Raw genomic sequence first — 21,903 nt, 5'->3', positions numbered from 1 at the left:
CTTCCCCAGGGAGCTGTGGGTGGAAGACTGAAGCGTTGAGGTTGTTAGGATGGGGTTAGGGTTAGAACTGAGCTGGAAAAGTGAGCACAGCTCCTGGGTGAGGGAGGTGGGAGCTCAGGTGAGCCAGGCTGGGCTGGGAGCTCAGCTGAGCCAGGCTGGGCTGGGAGCTCAGCTGAGCCAGGGTGGGAGCTCAGGTGAGCAAGGCTGGGCTGGGGGCTCAGCTGAGCCATGCTGGGGGCTCAGGTGAGCCATGCTGGGGGCTCAGGTGAGCCAGACTGAGCTGGGAGCTCAGGTGAGCCAGGCTGGGCTGAGGGCTCAGCTGAGCCAGATTGGGAGCTCAGGTGAGCCAGGCTGGGCTGAGGGCTCAGCTGAGCCAGGCTGGGCTGGGAGCTCAGGTGAGCCAGATTGGGAGCTCAGGTGAGCCAGGCTGGGCTGGGGGCTCAGCTGAGCCAGGCTGGGCTGGGGGCTCAGGTGAGCCAGATTGGGAGCTCAGGTGAGCCAGGCTGGGCTGAGGGCTCAGGTGAGCCAGACTGGGCTGGGGGCTCAGGTGAGCCAGACTGAGCTGGGGGCTCAGCTGAGCCAGACTGAGCTGGGGGCTCAGGTGAGCCAGGCTGGGGGCTCAGGTGAGCCAGGCTGGGGGCTCAGGTGAGCCAGGCTGGGCTGGAAGCTCAGGTGAGCCAGGCTGGGAGCCCAGGTGAGCCAGGCTGGGCTGGGAGCAGGGTGAGCTCTGCAGGAGGGGACAGCAGAGGGGACAGGAGCAGCAGTGCCCAGCACACACACTGAGACATGGCAAACCATCCAGCACAGAGGTACCCAATAAAATGGAGTTTTCCCTCAAAACCTCGAGGCCCTTCAACAGCTCCACACCCTTTGGAAAATGGTCTGGCAGCTGCACAAGGAGCAAATTCTCTGTGACCTGAAAAAATGGGGAAATGTCTTGGCCAGAGGGAAAAACACCAACTGCTGTGGGACCTTTAATGTTCCAGAGGAAAAGGTACAACCACTCAGTTTGGGGATAATTTCAAACCCCAGTGTAAGGAATAACTTTCCCAAGCTGCTCCTCCAAACTGTTCCTGCCCCTTTGGGAAGGGCTGATCCTGCTCCTGATGTCAACCTGTGCTCCTGGGAATGTACTAAAAGCCAGAAGAGCTTGATTTTAGGAATGTCAAAAGCTCCTCTCTCACAGATTATTTCACACGGAACTACAGAGGAGGCCCCGGAGCTGCTGCAGGGCTGGAGCCCCTCTGCTCTGGAGCCAGGCTGGAGAGCTGGGAATGTTCCCTGGAGAAGGGAAGGCTCCAGGCAGAGCTCAGAGCCCCTGGCAGGGCCTGGAGGGGCTCCAGGAGAGCTGCAGAGGGACTGGGGACAAGGCCTGCAGGGACAGCACACAGGGAATGGCTCCCACTGGCAAAGGGCAGATTGGGCTGGGATCTTGGCAAGGAATTCCTGGCTGGGAGGGTGGGCAGGGGCTGGGCTGGAATTCCCAGAGCAGCTCTGGCTGCCCCTGGATCCCTGGCAGTGCCAAGGCCAGGCTGGACACTGGGAGCACCTGGGACAGTGGGAGGTGTCCCTGCCATGGCAGAGGTGGCACTGGCTGGGATTTGAGGTCACTTCCACCCAAACCATTCCAGGGTTCATGCCATGACCTGAACTCCAGCTCCAGCTTGAAACACATCCACGGGGAAGATGTAATTCCATCCCTAGCAGAACATTCCAGAGCTCTGCCTCTCCTCTCCTGCCACCCAGGGCCCTGCAGCCTCGAGGTCTCTAAATTAGCCTGGTTAATTAATTCCCCACCAATTAATGCACGAGGGAGAGTGGGAGTTCACAGAGCAGCCAAGGCACAGTGCAGGAGGGGCTGGATTCTGGCTCTGCTGCAAAGCTCGGGCATGCAGGGCCAGCCACACCCCAGGTGACAGCATTTGCTGGTTATCAAGACGGAGTTAAGTCAATTAAAAGATATCAACATGCTCAGCAATCCAAAAAAACATCTCCCAAGCAGCTCCTTAGTCATGAAATCCAGAGATATAAAGAGTTACCCACTGCTATTGAGACAGCACTTATGACAGCTCCCAAGTAGCCCTGGATGAACTTGGATGTCGGAGAAGGCTTTGGAAAGAAAAACAAAACATATTTTCAATAAACAAACTTTTGGTTATTAATATTCAACCCATTTTTTCCCTTTTATTTTTTGTTTGTTTGTTTTGGTTTTGTTGTATTTGTTTCAGAGCAGAGACAGGTTTAATTTTGTCATATTGTTCTGTGACACATGGGCTGTCATCCTGAGAGGCAAAAGCGAGGAAATCGTGGCCTCCTGAGCAAGGTTACAGGGGATGGAAAATTAATTGGCATCAGAAAATTATAATAATAGCAGCTCAAAGGAAGGATGTGAGTGAAATTCAGCAAATGGTACCAAATTAGCATTTCTACCCTGGAGTGCTGAACCCCAAACTCGCCACAGTCAATATTTTGTCTGTGAAATGTTCTCTCAGTGAGCTGGATGGATTCCAGCTCAGCTTCCCACATCCCAACACGGGATGAACGGAGGCTGAGGAGAAGGAAGGGAGCAGGGACAGCCCCACCGAGGATGGAGCAGGGACAGCCCTCCCAAGGATGGAGCAGGGACAGCCCCAGCATTTCCCAGGAACAGCCTCAGCACTTCCCACTGCCACCAGCATGAACAAAATCCTTGGGAGATGGGGTCATGGAGCTTCCTCCTGCTCCCCAGCCCAGGCACCATTCTGCTCGGTGCTCTTTCAGATCCCAGTTAAACCATTCCAGACCAGCTGGGACCATGGACTGGTTCAGCTCCGAGGCCTTGAGCCTCATTTCTGCACCTGCAGTGATTCCCAGATCCTTGTGCTGGTTACACTGAGTTTAAACACGGGACAATGGCCACGCTAGAAATCCCCCAGAGGTTTCATAGCAGGGAAGAGGCAGGTTTGGTGTTTCCATGTGGGAATGCCCTGGGGCAGGCCCACAGCTCCTCCTGTCTGTGTGTGGGAATTGGCCCAGCTGTGACTCGCAGTCAGACAGATTTTACCCCAAAAGAGACAGAGTTTCAAGCCCTGGGAATCATTTGTTTGCATCAGGGTGAGCTTGAGAGCTCCCCCAGAAGCCTCTGGTGTTATGCTAAGCTAAGTCCTGCTCCCCCATTGGTTACACCCTGTTATGTATCCCCTATATGTTATGCTAAGTTCTGCTCCCCTAGTGGTTACTTGTTTCCCCTATATGGTTATAATTCCAGAATGTTCCACCCCCAAGTGTATATAGTGTTGCTTTCCCTTTGTTTCAGGGCTTTGGATCCTGCCCCTTGTACTGTGCTCAACTTCTCCACGTTTGTTGTTTTTCATCCCATTATTAAAGTTCTTTTTGGGCAACTCCATCAAACCTGCTCCTTTTCATTTGCACCACCCTCACCCTGCAGTCAGGGCCCAGAGAGGTTTGTCAGCCACCTTCATCCAGAAGTCAGGAACCAGGGAGGTTTGTCATGGCCACCCTCACTGTCCTGGAGTCAGGAACCAGGGAGGTTTGTCATGGCCACCCTCACCCTGGAATCAGGGCCCAGGGAGGTTTGTCATGGCCACCCTCACCCTGCAGTCAGGAACCAGGGGGGTTTGTCACCACCCTCACCCTGCAGTCAGGGCCCAGGGAGGTTTGTCATGGCCACCCTCACCCTGCAGTCAGGAACCAGGGGGGTTTGTCACAGCCCCCCTGGCAGGGACAGCTGGCTCACCTTGCTCGCGTTGCGGTTTGCATAGTTCACACACGCGTTGTGGCTCTGGTTCAACCACTGCGGGACAGAGAGACACAGCATCAGCACAATCCCAACAAAATCCCACCTTCTGGGAGTTCTGAGGAAAACTCATCTGCCTTTGGACTGCTCCCAGCTCAACGCCTCGCTGGTGCAGGGTCTAGGTGTGAACTGATGGCCTTCCAATGGAGGGATGGAAATTCCAAGATGTCCAGTGTCCCGAGGGCAGCTGTGCTTCCCTGGATGGGCTACTCCTCTCCTGGCCCCATCTCCCTCACTGCTCTTGGGTTTTAATCCCACAGAATTCCAGGATCACTGAGGCTGGAAAACCCTCCAAGGTCACGGAGCCCAAGCTGTGCCCAGCCCAGAGCTCTGAGTGCCTTGTCCAGGCCTTCCTTGGACACCTCCTGGGATGGGGTCTCCAAACCTCCCTGGGCAGCCCCTTCCAATATCCAATTTCCCTTAATGTGAAGAAGTTCCTCCTGGTGTCCTGGCCAAACCCATGTGAGTCAGGATGCAGCAGGAAGCCCAGTGCCATTCCCAGAAGGCCCTTCCTGAGCTCCAAAGGCTCCCAGAGGGTCACAGGAGGCTTCTGAGGAGCAGGAGATGAGCAGGTGGCCCAGCTTATGGACACACACGGCCCTAAACTGGCTGGAACAGAGCACTTGGAGCTGCCCCTGAATCCCTGGAAGTGTCCAAGGCCAGGCTGGACAGGGCCTGGAGCGCTCTGGGATAACGGGAGGTGTCCCTGCCCACCTGGGGTGGAATGGGATGGGATTTACAGTCCCCTCCCACCCAAACCAGCCTGGGATTCCACCCCAGATGTCCCTAAACAGGGCGGGTGAGTAGCCTTCAAAGCCCTGAGTGGCTCAGGATGTCCCCAGCCACTCGTCCTCGGGGACAGCTCCCAGACAAAGCCGCCGGAGCCCGAATTCCAGCAGGGCTGTCCCGCCGTGCTCCCGGCCCCGCCGCCTTCCGCAGGCGCCAGGCAGATCCCACTCTGCTCAGAGCCTTCCTGACTGCACAGCTCCATCCCCGCTCTCGGTGCAGACAATAAAAAGACATTTGCCATAGAAAGGAGGCTGAAAATAACTCGTTCCTTCGTTTCAGCTGGCGACGGAATCACACTTGTGGTGTGTTTACTATGGATCTCTCCTTCCCGTGCCTGCTTCCTCCCCTTACTCTTAATTCCCAGAATCTGAACGGGAAATCACACCAGCACCTCCCTACACACAGATTGTTTTCCCCCAAAGTTCCTGTAGCAGACTGAATGCAGGGTTCCTGGGCTTTGCCATGCACAGCTATTCCCAAAATTCCTGGCAACAGGGCTTCCCATCATCCCCAGCCCTTCCAACGTCCTTCCCCAAGGAAAATCCCAGCTCCTCGTCCTCCCAAAGGCAGATGGGTGAGCCTAGGGCCAACACCTCCATGGATGTGCACATGGAAAAACCATTTACACCCAGACAAAATGGCTCCAAAATCTGATTTTTGCTCCTGGCCTGTTCTGCCTCTTCCTTGCCATGGCACAGGAAGGAGTGGGGTGAAAAGGGGAGGCCAGGTTTGTTTCCAGCCCCTTGCAGGCCTGTCCCTGGATGGATCCAGGCAAATCCTGTCCCTAAAGCATGGCCAGGTGGGACAGCCACAGCAGCAGCCTGTCCTCTGGGCAAAACCCAGCTCCTCCTTCCTGCCCTGGGTTGTGAGATGTGTATTTTATTGAAGGGGGTTTCCATTTTCCATTTCAGGGGAGGCTCCTGCCTTCCTCAGCAGACACCTGGCTTTTCAAACCAAGACACCTCCCCACACTCCCACCCTTCCCAAGGAGCCTCACCTGCCAAAACACAGTGGAGGCCAGCGTCTGGTTGGGCAGGAGGAGACCAACAACCTGCAAGAGGAGAGATTCTCTCATTATTAAAGCATCCCTGGTTTGCTCTCCGTGCTTTTCCAGGCATGCAAACAGCCAAGCTGATTTCCAGGGACTTGAATAAATTATCCTCATTTCTGGCTTTATTTCACTCCCGTTATTTTTGTCATCCCAGTCGTTTCCAGCCTCCTGTCTCTCCGTTTTCCAGGGGTGGAACTGGCTGATGTGGCTGCTCCTGAAAGCTCTGCACCTTTAATTGCTGCTCATGATACACCCTAAAAATCCCCTGGCAGCTGGCAGTGCCCAAAGGTCCCATTAAAACCCAAACAATTCCCTAATCCCGATGTTTCTGGAGGGAAACACAAACCCTGCACGGAGGCAAGAGGTCAAAGCTGTCACTATTGGCAGTGAACAGGGGGTACTCACTTTCCTTTGGCACATTCCCTGTTTGGGGCACCAGGAGAAAATCCCTCTGGAATCTGAGGACAGCAGAGCCACCTGGGAGCACTCTGCTCCTGTTTGGGAGCCTGAGGTTTCTTTTAATTGAATTTATTTTAATTAATCAATCTTTTTTTGGTGTGTCACCATCCCCCCCAAGGCTCGGGGCAGCCCAGCCCTGCACATCTGGCCAGATGTTCCCTGCTGGGACCTGCACTGGGACACCAGAGGCTCTGCAAGGTCACCCCTGGCAGCACCTGAGGCCACACAGGTGTGTCCTGGGCCTGGGGTGACCTTGGGCTGTGTCTCACGGCATCACAGGGACACAGCTCTGCAAATCCCATCCTGACACACACAACACCTGCCTTAGGGCCAGCTTTCCTGGTTTAAGGCAGCTTTTTTCTTGTTTTAGGGCCATTTTTCCTGGTTTAAGGCAACTTTTTTCTTGTTTTAGGGCCATTTTTCCTGGTTTAAGGCAACTTTTTTCTTGTTTTAGGGCCATTTTTCCTGGTTTAAGGCAGTTTTTCTTTTTTTAGAACCATCTTTCCTGCTTTTGGGCCATTTTTCCTGCTACAGAGCCATTTTTCTTGTTTTAGGGTTATTTTTTCTGGTTTAGGGCAATTTTTTTTTCCTGTTTTAGGGTCATTTTTCCTGGTTTAAGGCAGTTTTTCTTGTTTTAGGGCCATGTTTCCTGGTTCCAGGCCATTTTTTCTTGCTTTAGGGCCATGTTTCCTGTTTTAGGGCCATTTTTGCCTGGTTTAGGCCATCAGAAGCTGAAGAAGAGGAAAGGGATGCAGGCAAGGGGATCCCAAGGACCAGCCCAACAAACACAGCCAGGACAAAGAATTCCCAGCAACAGGAGACCCCTGCCATCCTTCCCTCTCTCCCTGTGCCCCCAGCCCCCCACATTTCCGCAGGCGTTTCCTTCTTGCAAAACCCCACGGAATTAAAAGGCCGAGCAGCCCTTTAACTCCACACATTTACTCCGCTCGTGTCTCCAAAAGCTGAGAGCTCATCCCCACCCTCAGACCTTCCCCAGCGTCTCCTCAGCTCATTCCCAGGAATTTGGGAAGGGATGGGATGGATGGGCCATCCCCAGGGATGGAGGGAGAAACGGCCCCCGACAAAAGGGGACGGGGCTTGGGCAGCCTCGTTCCCTTCCCATCTCCTCTCCCTTCTCCTCCTCCTCCTCCAGCTTTTCCTCCCACTCTCGTGGAGTTGCAGGGACTTTGTTCCCTGGCCCGGAGCCAGCTCCCACTAATTTACGGCTCCGTTCCCCCACGCGGAGCTCGGCATTAATTAACGCGGCCCCAAACGAAGCCCCCCTAACCCCGAGCCCGAGCCCTGGTGCCCCCCAAAGCAGCGGGATGACGAGGCTGGGGAGGAACGGGGCCAGGCAGAGGCTGGGGCTGAGCGCCGGGGGAAAATTCCGGCGGGGAAATAAATAAATAAAGAAAAAAAAGAGCACCCAAAATCTGTATGACTGAAAGAGGCACGTTTAAATGCAAACTCTCCATATGTGCAAGAGTCTGTCAAGAAATGTACAATTTCACTTTTAATTACTGTCAGGGGAAAAAATAACTAAGAAGGAAAACAAAATAAAAAAAAAAAAAAAAAAAAAAAAAAAAAAAAGAGCTCCTAAACACTGGCGAAGTGTCAGCGACGGAATTTAATTGGCGATCAGGTGTGAAGGGCCCTTGGTGGCCCCAAAGCCACCCGTGGACACCAAGGAGCTCTGAGCAGCCCCGGCTCAAACCCCGAATCCTGCCTGAGGTGGGACGGCCACCTGCAGCCCCGAATTCCCACCTGGCTCTTCAGAGGCTCTCTAAAAGCTCGCCCAGAGCCCCATTTTTGGATGGCTGAGGGAAATCAGGCGCTGAAAGCTGTGGTGGCAGCAGGACTCTGCCCTCAAGGCCGGGTTTGAGCTGCATTTCCTAAAGGTGGGTAAATCTTGCCCCCAGAGGAGGAAACAGCAGCCGGGGGAAGGCTCCAGGCCAGCAGCTGCTTTGCAGGGAAAGAATTCCAGGGGCTGGATCCTCTCCCTGCCGGGCTGGAAATGGGGAGAAGCCAAAGCCTGGCGCTCACACGGAGCCCAGGCTGTCCCCTGTGCGGCGGGGTCGGCCCCAAACCGGCACGGAAAGGCCGCAGAGGCCAAGCCCAGGGCAGGGCCCCGGGGAGCAGGAACATCCCCGGGATGTGGGATTTGGGATTTGGAGGCGTCAGGGGAGCCGCTGCCAAGATCCCATTATTCCCCCGAAGCCTTAATCCCCCTCACAATGAGCTACCCCAGAGTGGATTATTCTGCAGAGGGAAATACCCGCGGGAGGGGCACGGTCCTAAACTGCTCATCCCCACCCCGCTCACGGCTCGGGGCACCCGCTGACCCCAAATCCCACCTGGGGACGGGCACAAACCCTCCCTGGGGACAAGGACGGCCCAGCCCGAGCCTCTCTTGAGGAAATCCCATCCCCCTTTGTGGAACACAAGACTCAAACTGTTTTTATGCTGGAGCAGGCTGCCAATTTTGTCACTAAATTTCACAGATCGATTGGCATAAATGTTACATTTTAATTTTAACATTTGAAACGTTTGGGTTTTTTTTTTTTTCTAAATGACAAGAGGTTCCAGTTTATCCTTTACAGCTCCTGAAATTGGGCTCATCTGACAGCTCTCGGCTCCTCTGACAGCTCTGGATTGGGGCCGATTTCATTGTCAATTTGATCGCTAACTCGTTTTTGTTTAACCTTTTCTTTTAAAATGCCCCACACAAAGTTCCCAGCGAGGCTTTGCCCACCACAACAAACAGCAGCAGCCCTGCTGGTCCCTCCTTCGGGAAGGGTGACAGCCTTGAGCCGGGCCTAGAGCAGCGCTGGGATTACGGAGATTAAATTCAGTGTATTTTGCTCCTTCGGCCGTTTTAATGGACCAGTAAGCTGAAGCAGGAGCTGGTGGCTTTGAGGATAAAGTGCCTCTTGACTCCAGTTTTTTGGGGGCAAACTGTGCCTCAGTTTCCCACAAAACTGGGCTAAATCAACCATTCCTGTTTGGATGAGGTGACGAGAACAGGCAGAATTCTCTCCCTTCTGCCTTTGGCCAAGGAGAGCACCCAAACACTCCCAAAATTCCCCAAAACAAGGAGAAATCACCCTCAGCTACAGCCTCAGGAGGTTAATTAACCCAACCCCCACTGAGGTTATTTATCTACTATTGAGGTTATTTTTCTATCAATATATTGAGGTTATTTTGTATTAAATACCAGGTTGATGAATTAATCCAACCCCTATTCAAGGTTATTTATGTACTATTGAGGTTATTTACCTATTAATATATTTAAGTTATTTTGTATTAAATACCAGGTTATTGATCAATTAACCCAGCCTCTGTTTGAGGTTATTTATCTACTATCGAGGTTATTTATTTATTCATATGGAGAGGTTATTTTTTATTATCTGTCAGGGTATTATGAATTAACCCAGCCTCTGTTTAATTATCTACTTACTGAGGTTATTTATTTATTCATATGGAGAGGTTATTTTGTATTAAATATCAGGTTATTGATGAATTAACCCAGCCTGTGTTTGAGGTTACTTATCCATTTAACATCGTTCCCACAACCTCCTTCAGCACCTTCATCTTTCCCCTTTCCTCTTCATGTCTGGGTTAATTAACCCAAACGAGAGCACACGGCACTGCCTGGCTGAGCTGGAGCTCCTCACCTTGGGAAGAGACCCTTAAACCATGGAAATGCAAAATAAAAGTGTCCAAAAATGAAATCTGAGAGTAGCAGGAGTTGCATTTTGCCAGCAACGAGTTCAGCTTTGCAGAGGGAAAAATGGAGGTGCTGAAGGAGGTTGTGGGAATGATTTTGAATGGATAAATAACCTCAAACACAGGCTGGGTTAATTCATCAATAACCTGATATTTAATACAAAATAACCTCTGCATATGAATAAATAAATGACCTCAATAGCAGCTAAATAATCTCAAACAGAGCTTGGGTTAGTTCATCAATAACCTGATAGATAACAGATAAATAACCTCAATATATTAAAAAAAATAAATAACCTCAATAGCAGACAATTAACCTCAAACAGAGGCTGGGTTGATTCTTCAGTAACCTGATATTTAATAAAAAATAACCTCAATATATTGATAGAAAAATAATTTCAGTAATAGATAAAAAAACTCAAATAGGGGTTGGATTGATTCATCAATAACCTAATAGATGATAGATAAATAACCTCAATAATAGATAATTAACCTCCAACAGAGGCTGGGTTAATTCATCAATAACCTGATATTTGATAAAAAATAACCTCTATGTGAATAAATAAATAACCTCAATAGTAGATACATAACCTCAAACAGAGGTTGGGTTAATTCATCAATAACCTGACAGATAACAGATAAATAACCTCAATATATTAATAAATAAATAGCCTCGATAATAGATAAATAACCTTGAATAGGGGTTGGGTTAATTCATCAATAAACTCAATAGATACAACAGATAATAATAGATAATTGATAAATAATCTCAATATATTGATAGAAAAAGAACCTCAACAATAGATAAATAAATAACCTCTGAGGTTGTGTTAATTCCTAAATAACCTCATAAACAGTAGATAAATAACCTCAACATATTCATGGATAAAACCCCCTTAATAATAGATAAATACCCTCAACCAGAGGCTGGGTTAATTCATCAGTATTCTCATCTAGAATAGAAAAATAACCCCAATATATGAACAGATAAATAACCTCAATGGTAGATAAATACCCTCAAACAGAGGTTGGGTGAATTAATCAATAACCTGACAGATAATAGATAAATACCCTCAATACACTAATAGATAAATACCCTCAGAGGTTGGGTAATTCATCAATAACCTGATAATAGATCAATACCCTCAATACATGAATAGATAAATACGTTGGGTTAATTCATCAATAAACTCAATAGATACAACAGATAATAATAGATAGTTGATAAATAATCTCAATATATTGATAGAAAAAGAACCTCAACAATAGATAAATAAATAACCTCTGAGGTTGTGTTAATTCCTAAATAACCTCATAAACAGTAGATAAATAACCTCAACATATTCATGGATAAAACCCCCTTAATAATAGATAAATACCCTCAACCAGAGGCTGGGTTAATTCATCAGTATTCTCATCTAGAATAGAAAAATAACCCCAATATATGAACAGATAAATAACCTCAATGGTAGATAAATACCCTCAAACAGAGGTTGGGTGAATTAATCAATAACCTGACAGATAATAGATAAATACCCTCAATACACTAATAGATAAATACACTCAATACACTAATAAATAAATACCCTCAGAAGTTGGGTAATTCATCAATAACCCCATAGATAATAGATAAATACCCTCAAACAGAGGTTGGGTTAATTCATCAATAACCCTATAGACAATAGATAAATACCCTCAATGAATAGATAGATAGATAGATAGATAGATAGATAGATAGATAGATAGATACCCTCAACATGAATAGATAAAACCCTCAAATAGAGGTTAATTCATCAATAACCTGATAATAGATCAATACCCTCAATACATTAATAGATAAAACCCTCAAACAGAGGTTGTGTTAATTTGACCCTCAGCATCCTCCCCCAAACCCTGCTCATTTCCCCTGTGCCCAAATCGGGGGATGTTGCACCCAAATCCATGGAAAAGGTCCTGTTTATTTCAATAAATCTGCTGGAAAAGCACCAGGGCTGTGCTGGCATTCCCAGGAGGGCTGCTGGGGGCCTGAGCACAGGGGGAAAACCCCAAAGAGAGTTTTAAATTTAATTTTTAATCATTAAACAGCTCATTAAGGCACAGAGGAGCCGATCCTCCCTGGAATCCCAGTGCTGGGGCTATGAGATGTCATAACCCACGGAAAAACAGGGATCATCCCATTCTTTCCTGGGGAATAAACCCCCCCAGCCCCCTCCTCTTCATCCAGTGAGGATGGATCAAGCTGCCGACCTGTATTTTACACCCCTGAAGTTGTGAGGAGCAAGATTTGCCATTTTCTGCAAAGTTAAAATGCTCCCAATAGTGACAGATCCCACAAAAAATGCCAGAAAAGGCTCTGGCTGGGGTCCAGTCAAAATAGGAAGTGCCTGTCCCCTCCATGAGGAAGGGAGAGAGAAAGGAGAAGGGAAAAGGAAGGGGGGAAAAGAAAAGAAAGGGGGGAAAAAAGGAAAGAAAGGGGGGAAAAAAGGAAAGAAATGGGGGAAAAAGGAAAGAAAGGGGGGGGAAAAGGAAAGAAAGGGGGAAAATGGAAAAAAAGGGGGGAAAAAGGAAAAAAAGGGGGGGGAAAAGAAAGAAAGGGGGGAAAGGAAGGAAATGGGGGGAAAGGAAGGAAAGGGGGAAATATTAAGCACTAAATGTCACAATGGAATTTAGGATCCTCATTTTCCTTTCCTACAAAGGGATTTTGGTGCTGGAATTCCTTCCTGATCTTGGTCTAAATGTTGACAAGATCCAGTTCCAAAGGAGGAGAACCCAACCCTCCCAGTACTTTATCCAAAGCCCAAGAGGAGTGGCCGGGACACGCACGGCGTACCTGACATTCGGAAAGGCATGAAGATGGTCTCGTTGGTGTCGGGGTGGATGATGGCCTGGAAAAGTGTCACCAGAGAGTCACAGTGAGGGCCAGGGCACAGCACAGCCACCCCTCGGCTCCAAGCACCTCCTGTGGCAAGGAGTCCCTGGAATTTCCCTGCCCTGGGAGCCTCCTTTTCACCAAAGGCAGCCTCCACAAAACCCCTCCCCAGCACTGCTCTCCCCTCTCCTGCAGTAATTAATTAAATTAAATTTAAAATTTAAATGAGTTTTAATCATTTAGGAGGAAATCATTGACCCTCACACACAAAGAGTGGCTCTGTGTCCCCAAAAGCCACCCACAGCTGTGCCTGAGCCCCAGCAAAGGCAGACTGAGGAGGGAAAGGAAAATGATTTTCTGTCCGATCTCAGCACCTCCACGGAGGCTGAGATGTCCGGGGTAGGAAAGGGGGGAAAGCCCTGGCTGTGGCACAGGGGTGGGCAGGATGAGGAGAAAAATCCCTTTGTCCTACAGGGAAAGCAAACGGGTCACAGGGAAAACCCCCGAGGCCCAAACACAATGTGGGGTTCAGTTCAGGAGCTTCTCCCCATCTCCAGCTGTGGATCCCATTCCAGAACCTTCTCACAAAGTGGATCCCATTCCAGAACCTTCTCCCCACTGCAGGTGTGGATCCCATTCCAGAACCTTCTCACAAAGTGGATCCCATTCCAGAACCTTCTCCTCATCCCAGCTGTGGATCCCATTCCAGAACCTTCTCATTCCAGCTGTGGATCTCATTCCAGAACCTTCTCCCCCATCTCCAGCTGAGGATCCCATTCCAGACCTTCCCACTGCAGGTGTGGATCCCATTCCAGAACCTTCTCATTCCAGCTGTGGATCTCATTCCAGAACCTTCTCCCCCATCTCCAGCTGAGGATCCCATTCCAGACCTTCTCATTCCAGGTGTGGATCCCATTCCAGAACCTTCTCATTCCAGGTGTGGATCCCATTCCAGAACCTTCTCATTCCAGCTGTGGATCCCATTCCAGAACCTTCTCCTCATTCCAGGTGTGGATCCCATTCCAGAACCTTCTCCTCATTCCAAGTGTGGATCCCATTCCAGACCTTCTCCCTAATCTCCAGCTGTGGATCCCATTCCAGAACCTTCTCCCCTACTGCAGCTGAGGATCCCATTCCAGAACCTTCTCCCCCACTGCAGCTGTGGATCCCATTCCAGAACCTTCTCCCCTACTGCAGCTGAGGATCCCATTCCAGAACCTTCTCCCCTACTGCAGCTGAGGATCCCATTCCAGAACCTTCTCCCCCTGCCCCAGCACGAGCTGGGATACCAACAGGCAGGTCCAGCCCTCTCTGGGTGGCCCCACAAGGGACACCCAAAAACCCCGCACAGCACCTGGATTTTCCAGAGATTCCTGCTGTGCCCCACAGCCTCGGTGCCTCTGGAGATCCCAGCCTCCCCAAACCCTCAATCTCAAACCCTCAAACAGCAGCAAAGCTCACTTGGCCCCTTTTTGCCCACATTTCCCCCCAGATTTTCTGACAGGCCCAGGAGGCAGCGCTGGAATTCACTGGGAAGCAGAAATCCACTCCCCAGGGATCTGGGGCTGCAGGGAGGAAGGTACAGCACAGGCACAAACCTTCCCAAGGAACTGTCAAACTGTTTGCAAAAAACTGGAGACAAGAAAGCTCTTGACTAGACAGGAAGGAGAAAATGAAGACATCAAAATATATAAATATATATAAAAAGAAAAAAAATCAGGCTCTTTGGTGGCAGAGTGTTCTCTGCATTTACATTTCCATGGGAAGGCAAAACAGCAACTGGCAAAGGGAACGAGGGAGGACAGCAAAAAGCAGCGATACTTGAAAATAATAAGGAAAATTGAAGATATTTTTAAAAGTGCATTACCTGTTTGATTTTTTGAGCTCCCCACAGCTGGAAAAACAAAAGAGAACATTAAATGTAAAAAAACCCCAGTGTAGTTTTATCCCAAGTATTCATCTTTTAGCTGCTGTTATAAACAAACACAAGGGATTGGGACAAAAATCTCATTTTGTGCAGCCCACCAGGATGGATTTAAAGACTCTTCACACACCTGAGCTCCTTCACACCTGCGTGGGCAGTGAGAGCCAATATTCAACTTGTATTCAATGGGAAGAAAGGAGAAGAACAGCCAGAGCTCAGAGCTCTACAAACCCCAAATCCTCTGCTGCACGGAGATCTCAAGGTAAATTTAGCACAGCCTCTCCCTGGATGAGCTTCCTGCGGAAATCCAGCCCTGCTGGGGAACAAAGGTGGGGCGAGCCCTGCAGGGAGCACAAGGAGCTCTTCAGATAAACCCCGGGCTCCCAATAAATGGAATAAACAGCCACCAGTTCTCATTTCTAAATGCACCGAGAAATGCTCGGGGAGAGGAAAAATCTCGTTGAAAACTGTCACTGTTGCCTCCTGACGGCTTCAAAACCCCCAAATCTGGCTCAGAGTGTGGGGCTGGAGGAGGAAACATCCTCTGAGAGGTGCAGGAGGAGACAGCAAACCCAGAGGTGCACAGACACAGCCCTTCCTTCCCCACGGCTAGGGGTTTCCTAAACCTAAATGAAAACCTAAACCCAAACACCTGACCCCAAATCATCACCTCCAAACCACCCAAAGGCTGATGTGCATCACTCCAGGGAGGGGTGGGAAGGCAGGGCTCTGAAATGTCCCAGCAGATTCTGGGTTTTGCTGCTAAAAATTCGTGTTCAGCCCCGAGGCCCCAGCACCTCTGTCTGGGTTTGTTCTCCCCCCAGGTACTTGGAGCTGCAAATGCACCCTTTAAGCTCCATTTCAATTTAAAAACCCAATTTTCTGCGAGCCAGGAGCCTGGCTGCTTCCCTGGCAGGGCTCCTTTGCCAATCTCTCCCCACCCTCGTGGCTCCTTTACTTCTCTCCAATTTGTCAACATCCTCTTGAGTGGAGGCCGCCAGCAACCAGGGGAATTATTCCAAGGAGAGTTGTGCCGGAGCCAATCCGGGGCAGGAGAACCTGGGGAGTTCTGCTCCTGCTGCTGCCACATCCCAGCATGGTGATGGCTCTTTTTGGCTCACCATTTCCCCACCAAACCCAGCCAGGGGCTGGGGCACAGCAGGAGCTCACCCTGCTGAGCTCAGCACTGCCACGGCGTTCATTAAGCCTCGTCCCTCACCCCAGGTTTGTTGCCATTCCCAGATACAAATCCATTAAAATGCTGTTGGATAAGGTAATTAATCTGCTGTAAATTGTATTAATTGACCCATCGATACCAACAACCCCAAATTTCACTCCCAGTTCATGGCAGGCTCCAAAACGAAGCTCTGTGATGAACTGCACTGCCTGTGATGAGGAACTGAAGATCTAAATGTCACGTACACATGGGGGTTTTCCTGAGGAAAAATTCCCTTCCTAAGGAAAATCATCATTCCCCCTTTCCCAGGTGGAAAACACAGCCTGGGGCACACAAAGGACAATCCCTGTGGCTGCTAAAGACCAGCTGGGTCTAAATCCCAGCTCCCAAAGGGAAGGAGGCTCCACGCCCAGCCAGCCAGCAGATCTCTGCCTGCTCCAGCAGCTGGAGAACTTCCACGGGGGGCAGGTGGAATTCCTGGGGCTCCTGGAGCCTTCCCAGCACATCCCAGTGACCCCAGGGCTGCCCAGATCCCCTTCGTGCAGGGTGGGAAACAGAACTGCGGGATTTTCCTCTCCAACTGCAGGCTCTGACACCAGCAAAAAGGAAGAGGGATGCTTTCTGAGCCAGCACGAGGGCTTTTTTGGTCAAATTCTCTCATTTCATTAATTGATCCCAATATTTATGCCTTTCCCTGCCGCAGTGCAAATATTGTTAGAACACGCGGTTTCATTACTTCTCCAAAGAGACTTCACAAGATGCACCTGATGAGTCACCTCAGGATTCTGCCAGCTCATTTTCACTTCTTTCTCCTCTAATTCCTCTTCTGTCTGCAGTGTTTTCCAGCAGCTCCAGCTCCCTGACAGTCCTGCCAGCCCAGGCTGCCTTGGAGAGCAGTCTCTGGGTTTGGTGGGATTTCATTCCCACACTGGAGGAACAGCCACGCTCCCACCTCATCCCCCCCCACTGGGAAACTGTCCTCTCCAACAAATCCAGACTCCTGCTGGGGTTTAGGGTTCAGTCCAGGGTGGCTGGGCATGACCAGGTGGAGCAGGAGGCTCTGGGATGGAGCATTTCCCCTGGAGCAGGAGGGTTTCCTGCGATGGAGCATTTCCCCTGGAGCAGGAGGGTTTCCTGCGATGGAGCATTTCCCCTGGAGCAGGAGGGTTTCCTGCGATGGAGCATTTCCCCTGGAGCAGGAGGGTTTCCTGCGATGGAGCATTTCCCCTGGAGCAGGAGGGTTTCCTGCGATGGAGCATTTCCCCTGGAGCAGGAGGGTTTCCTGCGATGGAGCATTTCCCCTGGAGCAGGAGGGTTTCCTGCGATGGAGCATTTCCCCTGGAGCAGGAGGGTTTCCTGCGATGGAGCATTTCCCCTGGAGCAGGAGGGTTTCCTGCGATGGAGCATTTCCCCTGGAGCAGGAGGGTTTCCTGCGATGGAGCATTTCCCCTGGAGCAGGAGGGTTTCCTGCGATGGAGCATTTCCCCTGGAGCAGGAGGGTTTCCTGCGATGGAGCATTTCCCCTGGAGCAGGAGGGTTTCCTGCGATGGAGCATTTCCCCTGGAGCAGGAGGGTTTCCTGCGATGGAGCATTTCCCCTGGAGCAGGAGGGTTTCCTGCGATGGAGCATTTCCCCTGGAGCAGGAGGGTTTCCTGCGATGGAGCATTTCCCCTGGAGCAGGAGGGTTTCCTGCGATGGAGCATTTCCCCTGGAGCAGGAGGGTTTCCTGCGATGGAGCATTTCCCCTGGAGCAGGAGGGTTTCCTGCGATGGAGCATTTCCCCTGGAGCAGGAGGGTTTCCTGCGATGGAGCATTTCCCCTGGAGCAGGAGGGTTTCCTGCGATGGAGCATTTCCCCTGGAGCAGGAGGGTTTCCTGCGATGGAGCATTTCCCCTGGAGCAGGAGGGTTTCCTGCGATGGAGCATTTCCCCTGGAGCAGGAGGGTTTCCTGCGATGGAGCATTTCCCCTGGAGCAGGAGGGTTTCCTGCGATGGAGCATTTCCCCTGGAGCAGGAGGGTTTCCTGCGATGGAGCATTTCCCCTGGAGCAGGAGGGTTTCCTGCGATGGAGCATTTCCCCTGGAGCAGGAGGGTTTCCTGCGATGGAGCATTTCCCCTGGAGCAGGAGGGTTTCCTGCGATGGAGCATTTCCCCTGGAGCAGGAGGGTTTCCTGCGATGGAGCATTTCCCCTGGCTCTGGGATGGAGCATTTCCCCTGCATGGCTCAGGGCCCCACAGGAGCTTTGCCTCCCTTCAGCTTTGGGTGCTCGAGGGTGGGATTGCACCAGGGGAGACCAGAGGCCTGGAGCAGTGTTATCCCAACATTCCACCCTCCACACAAGCAGGCAGGAGTGGCCACTTCCCTCCAGCCTGTGGCCACTGCAGCTCTCCCCCAGGTCAGACCACACGGGTCAGGTCAGGCTCTGCTCCGTGCACAGGTCCCTCAGGATGGGCAGGAATCAGCTCCAGGCTGCTCACAAGGGCTCTCAGATCCACCTTTTCAGGACTCAGGGAAGAGATTTCCACCCGTCCTTTCCAGGATTCTGATTTTTCTACAGTTTTTTCGAGGAAGAGTCACCACTTTTGTCACCACCTGGAGCAGTTTGAAAGCCCTGAGCTCGGGGGTGCCAGCACAGGGAGGAGCTGGAGCTGCTGGAGGGTCCAGAGGAGGCTCCAGGATGATCCCAGGGATGGAGCAGCTCTGCTGGCAGGAAAGGCTGGGAGAGCTGGGAATGTTCCCCTGGAGAGGAGAAGCTTTGGGGTGAGCTCACTGTGGCCTCCAGGATCTGAAGGAGCTGCAGGAGAGGTGGAGAGGGACAATTTCCAAGGGATGGAGGGACAGGACACAGGGAATGGCTCCCACTGGCAAAGGGCAGATTGGGCTGGGATCTTGGCAAGGAATTCCTGGCTGGGAGGGTGGGCAGGGGCTGGGCTGGAATTCCCAGAGCAGCTGTGGCTGCCCCTGCATCCCTGGCAGTGCCCAAGGCCAGGGTGGATCCACCTGGGACAGCCATGGCAGGGGTGGCACTGGGTGGGCTTTGAGGTCCCTTCCCACCCAACCCATTCCAGGATTCTGGGATTTTATGAACTCAGTTATCCAGAAACATCACCTTAAATATCGTGATGATGTTTAAGGCAGGGTCTCACAGACCACCAGAATCTGAAGAGAACCAAAGCTGCGGTGAGGAGATGGAGACTGGAATAAAGCTTGGGAATAGATGTGATCTTTGCTTGTCAGGACATTCATTAGCAATCCTTATTTAGCAGCAGAATTGCAGCTTAGAGATAGTTTAAAAAAAAAAAAAAAGAATTTATTTAAAGAATCCATCCAGCCCCAATCCCTTCCCCAACACCTGTCACTATAAAAACAGCACGGAGGGTTCCAGTTCCCCTTAATGGATGAGCCTCCTCCTATTAAACACAGGAACATTTCACAGTCCTGCACTCAGAGACAGCAATTTATTTGTCACCCTCTCCATAAAAATCTTCTGCCTTATTTCTAATCCAAACTAATCCTCCTTCAGCTTAAAAGCACCTGGTGCCACCCTCTGAGCACTGATCCTAAATCCATGGGTGCCTGCTCCAGCTATGCCAGGAATAACTCCCTGGAGAAAAGCCCTTATTGATTAATCACTCATTAATCACTCATAATGACAAGGCACAATTATAGACAAAGGACTAATTAGGAGTCACGGGGTAGATGAGCCCAGCGTGGAAAAGAAAACCCAGAGGTTTGAGTCCTGCAGAGAGCCTTCAGCGGGGTCTGCCTGGGCTGCACTTTGCACCATTACACAACAAAACCCCTCCGCAAGGACAAGGCTGGAGAGGAAATCACTGAAAAATGAGTATTTTCAGTTAATTATTTCATCTGTCCAGCCAGTTCAAAAAGCTGTTCCCGTCCTGCTCCGGCAGCGATGTTCTCACCTTCCACCGGCCCGCCCGCACCCGGGAAATGCAGATTTAACGAGTTTGCACCCCGTCAGGAACTGCCAGCGGTTTCACACCCGGGGGCTGTGAGGTTTATTAAAGCACAGCTCGGAGCACCCAGCCCACGCTGAATGCCAAATGTTGGGTGGTGCAGGACGGGGATGCAGCAAAGCACTCCAGCTCCCTCGCTGTGCCCTCCAGGGCAGCCTCCAGTCCAGATGTGCTTCCCCAACAACCCCAGTTGTTCAAATGACTGAAATAAGGGGGGAAAATAACCCAGCTCCAGCTGCTCACGGGCACGGAGCAGTGTGGCATTCCTGATACACCTGGAAAACCAGGTAACACCATCCTGTGGCTCTGCTTGCTCCTCACAGGAAACCTCCCCACAAGAGTTTTTACAGCCCTGCTCCTAAAATCTTGGCATTAGGGAGGTTTTGGTTCTTCAGGACACAAAGCTGAAGGGAGCCCACGAGTGGGGTAAATGCCCAAGGGCTCTGTTCATTTCTGCCCCTCCTGAGGCTGAAACGAGGCAGCACAGGAGGCACTGCAGCCTCTCCTGGATCCAAGCTCCTTGGTCATTCTGAGCATTGTTGAGTCACTGAGAGGCATCAGAGAGTCGGGGAATTGTTCAGGTTGGAAAAGATCTCAGACAATCACACCCAACCATGGCCAGCACTGCCAGGGCCACCACTGCCCCTGTCCCCAAGTGCCACAGGCACAGGGCTCTGAAATCCCTCCAGAGATGGACATTCCACTCCAGCCCTGGGCACTTCCAATGCTTTACCACCTTTTCCATGAGGAATTTCCCAGTGCCCACCCTGAGGCTCCCCTGAGGCCGTTCCCTCTGCTCCTGTCCCTGTTCCCTGGAGCACAGCCCGACCCCCCGGCTGTCCCCTCCTGGCAGGAGCTGTGCAGAGCCACAAGGTCCCCCTGAGCCTCCTGTGCTCCAGGCTGAGCCCCTTCCCAGCTCCTCAGGAATTCTCCAGCCCCTTCCCAGCTCTGTTCCTGCCCTGGCCACGCTCCAGCCCCTCCAGGGCTCTCCAGAGCTGCCCCAGCCCTGGAGGTGCCCCAGCAGTGCCAGCCCAGGGATGGGCACTGCCCTGGCCCTGCTGGTTCCCAGCACCAGGAGCTGCTGCCAGATCCCATCCCAGGAGTGGGTGGAACCAGAATCGAGTCCCCACGGATAAAATCAGCTCTGAAATAACACGGTGCAGCCTCCCAGCACTCAATAAACATTAACTAATTAATCCTCCCAGCACTCTCCTGGAAAGGCTTCAGCAGAGTGAGAATCATTCACTGAGAACCATCATTGCACCAGGGCTGGAGGAGGACGTGGATGCCACTGAAATCATGGAATGGTTTGGGTTGGATGGCACCCTTGGAGGTGCCCAGGCCCTCCCTGGGCTCCCCAGGCCAGCTCAGGTTGCTCCAGACCCGATTTGTTTTGTCTCCTTTCAGCCCCACCAAGCTGGCAGATGCAATCAGCCCTGTGACAGGGGATGAGCCCCCTCAATCCCGAGCCCAGGGGCTGAAACAGCCGGGCTGGGGCTGAGGAGGAGCAGCAGGAGCAGCCCCGGGAGCAGGCAGGCTCCTGGAGGGGCACTGCAGCTCCCTCCGTGCCTTTGTGGTGCCTAAACCCCGCTCACCCCAGCGACACCGAGAATATCAGAGGCTGCCAAACCCAAACCCAACCCTTGGCCAAAAAACTGGCACTTTCCTGCCAAGAAAAGGGAGCGGCAGGACAAGGACGCATCCCGGGTCTGTCGCATCCTGCAGGAGACCGGAGCGGGGGAAAATTACAGTTTACTGCAAATGGACCTCTTCGCTCTTCATCAACACCGAGAGGAAAAGCCATTACTGCCCAAAAGGGAGGCTCCGAGTCCCCATGGATCCCTGAGCGCTGCGCGGCGGCGGCTGCGGGAGGGAGCGGCCGCCCCCGCTGCTCGCCTGATTGAGGCCAGCGCTCAGCAATAAACAGCAGCCCATTAAGGGCTGAGCCTCTTCGCACTTCACCGAGCCTAATGCGGGAGAAATGAAACAGTTTCTAAACAGCGAGGTGCCAGGAGGGCGTTTGGAGAGGCTGAGTGAGGAGCGGGGTCACAAGGGACATGAGAGACACAAGGGACACAAGAGTCACAAGGGGCATGAGAGTCACAAATGACATGAGAAGACACAAGGGACATGAG

The 21,903-nt window shown here is 51.5% G+C and overlaps 1 protein-coding gene across 1 annotated transcript in view; it reads right to left on the bottom strand.

Moving 5' to 3' along the window:
* SFXN5 (sideroflexin 5) overlaps positions 1-21,903 on the bottom strand; it is a gene marked incomplete at its 5' end in the record, with an annotated part of 91,130 nt that overhangs the window by 48,533 nt on the left and 20,694 nt on the right. The window contains 5 exons of the mRNA XM_041464604.1: positions 2,044-2,109; positions 3,737-3,793; positions 5,583-5,636; positions 12,641-12,706; positions 14,558-14,584. Of these exons, the coding sequence (XP_041320538.1) occupies positions 2,044-2,109; positions 3,737-3,793; positions 5,583-5,636; positions 12,641-12,706; positions 14,558-14,584 (270 nt within the window). The remainder of the gene's footprint in view (positions 1-2,043; positions 2,110-3,736; positions 3,794-5,582; positions 5,637-12,640; positions 12,707-14,557; positions 14,585-21,903) is intronic.

The sequence above is a fragment of the Pyrgilauda ruficollis genome, unplaced genomic scaffold (assembly GCF_017590135.1).
Source record: "Pyrgilauda ruficollis isolate IOZ18807 unplaced genomic scaffold, ASM1759013v1 scaffold181, whole genome shotgun sequence".
Lineage (NCBI taxonomy): Eukaryota > Metazoa > Chordata > Aves > Passeriformes > Passeridae > Pyrgilauda > Pyrgilauda ruficollis.
This window is presented reverse-complemented; position numbering and strand designations above follow the sequence as displayed.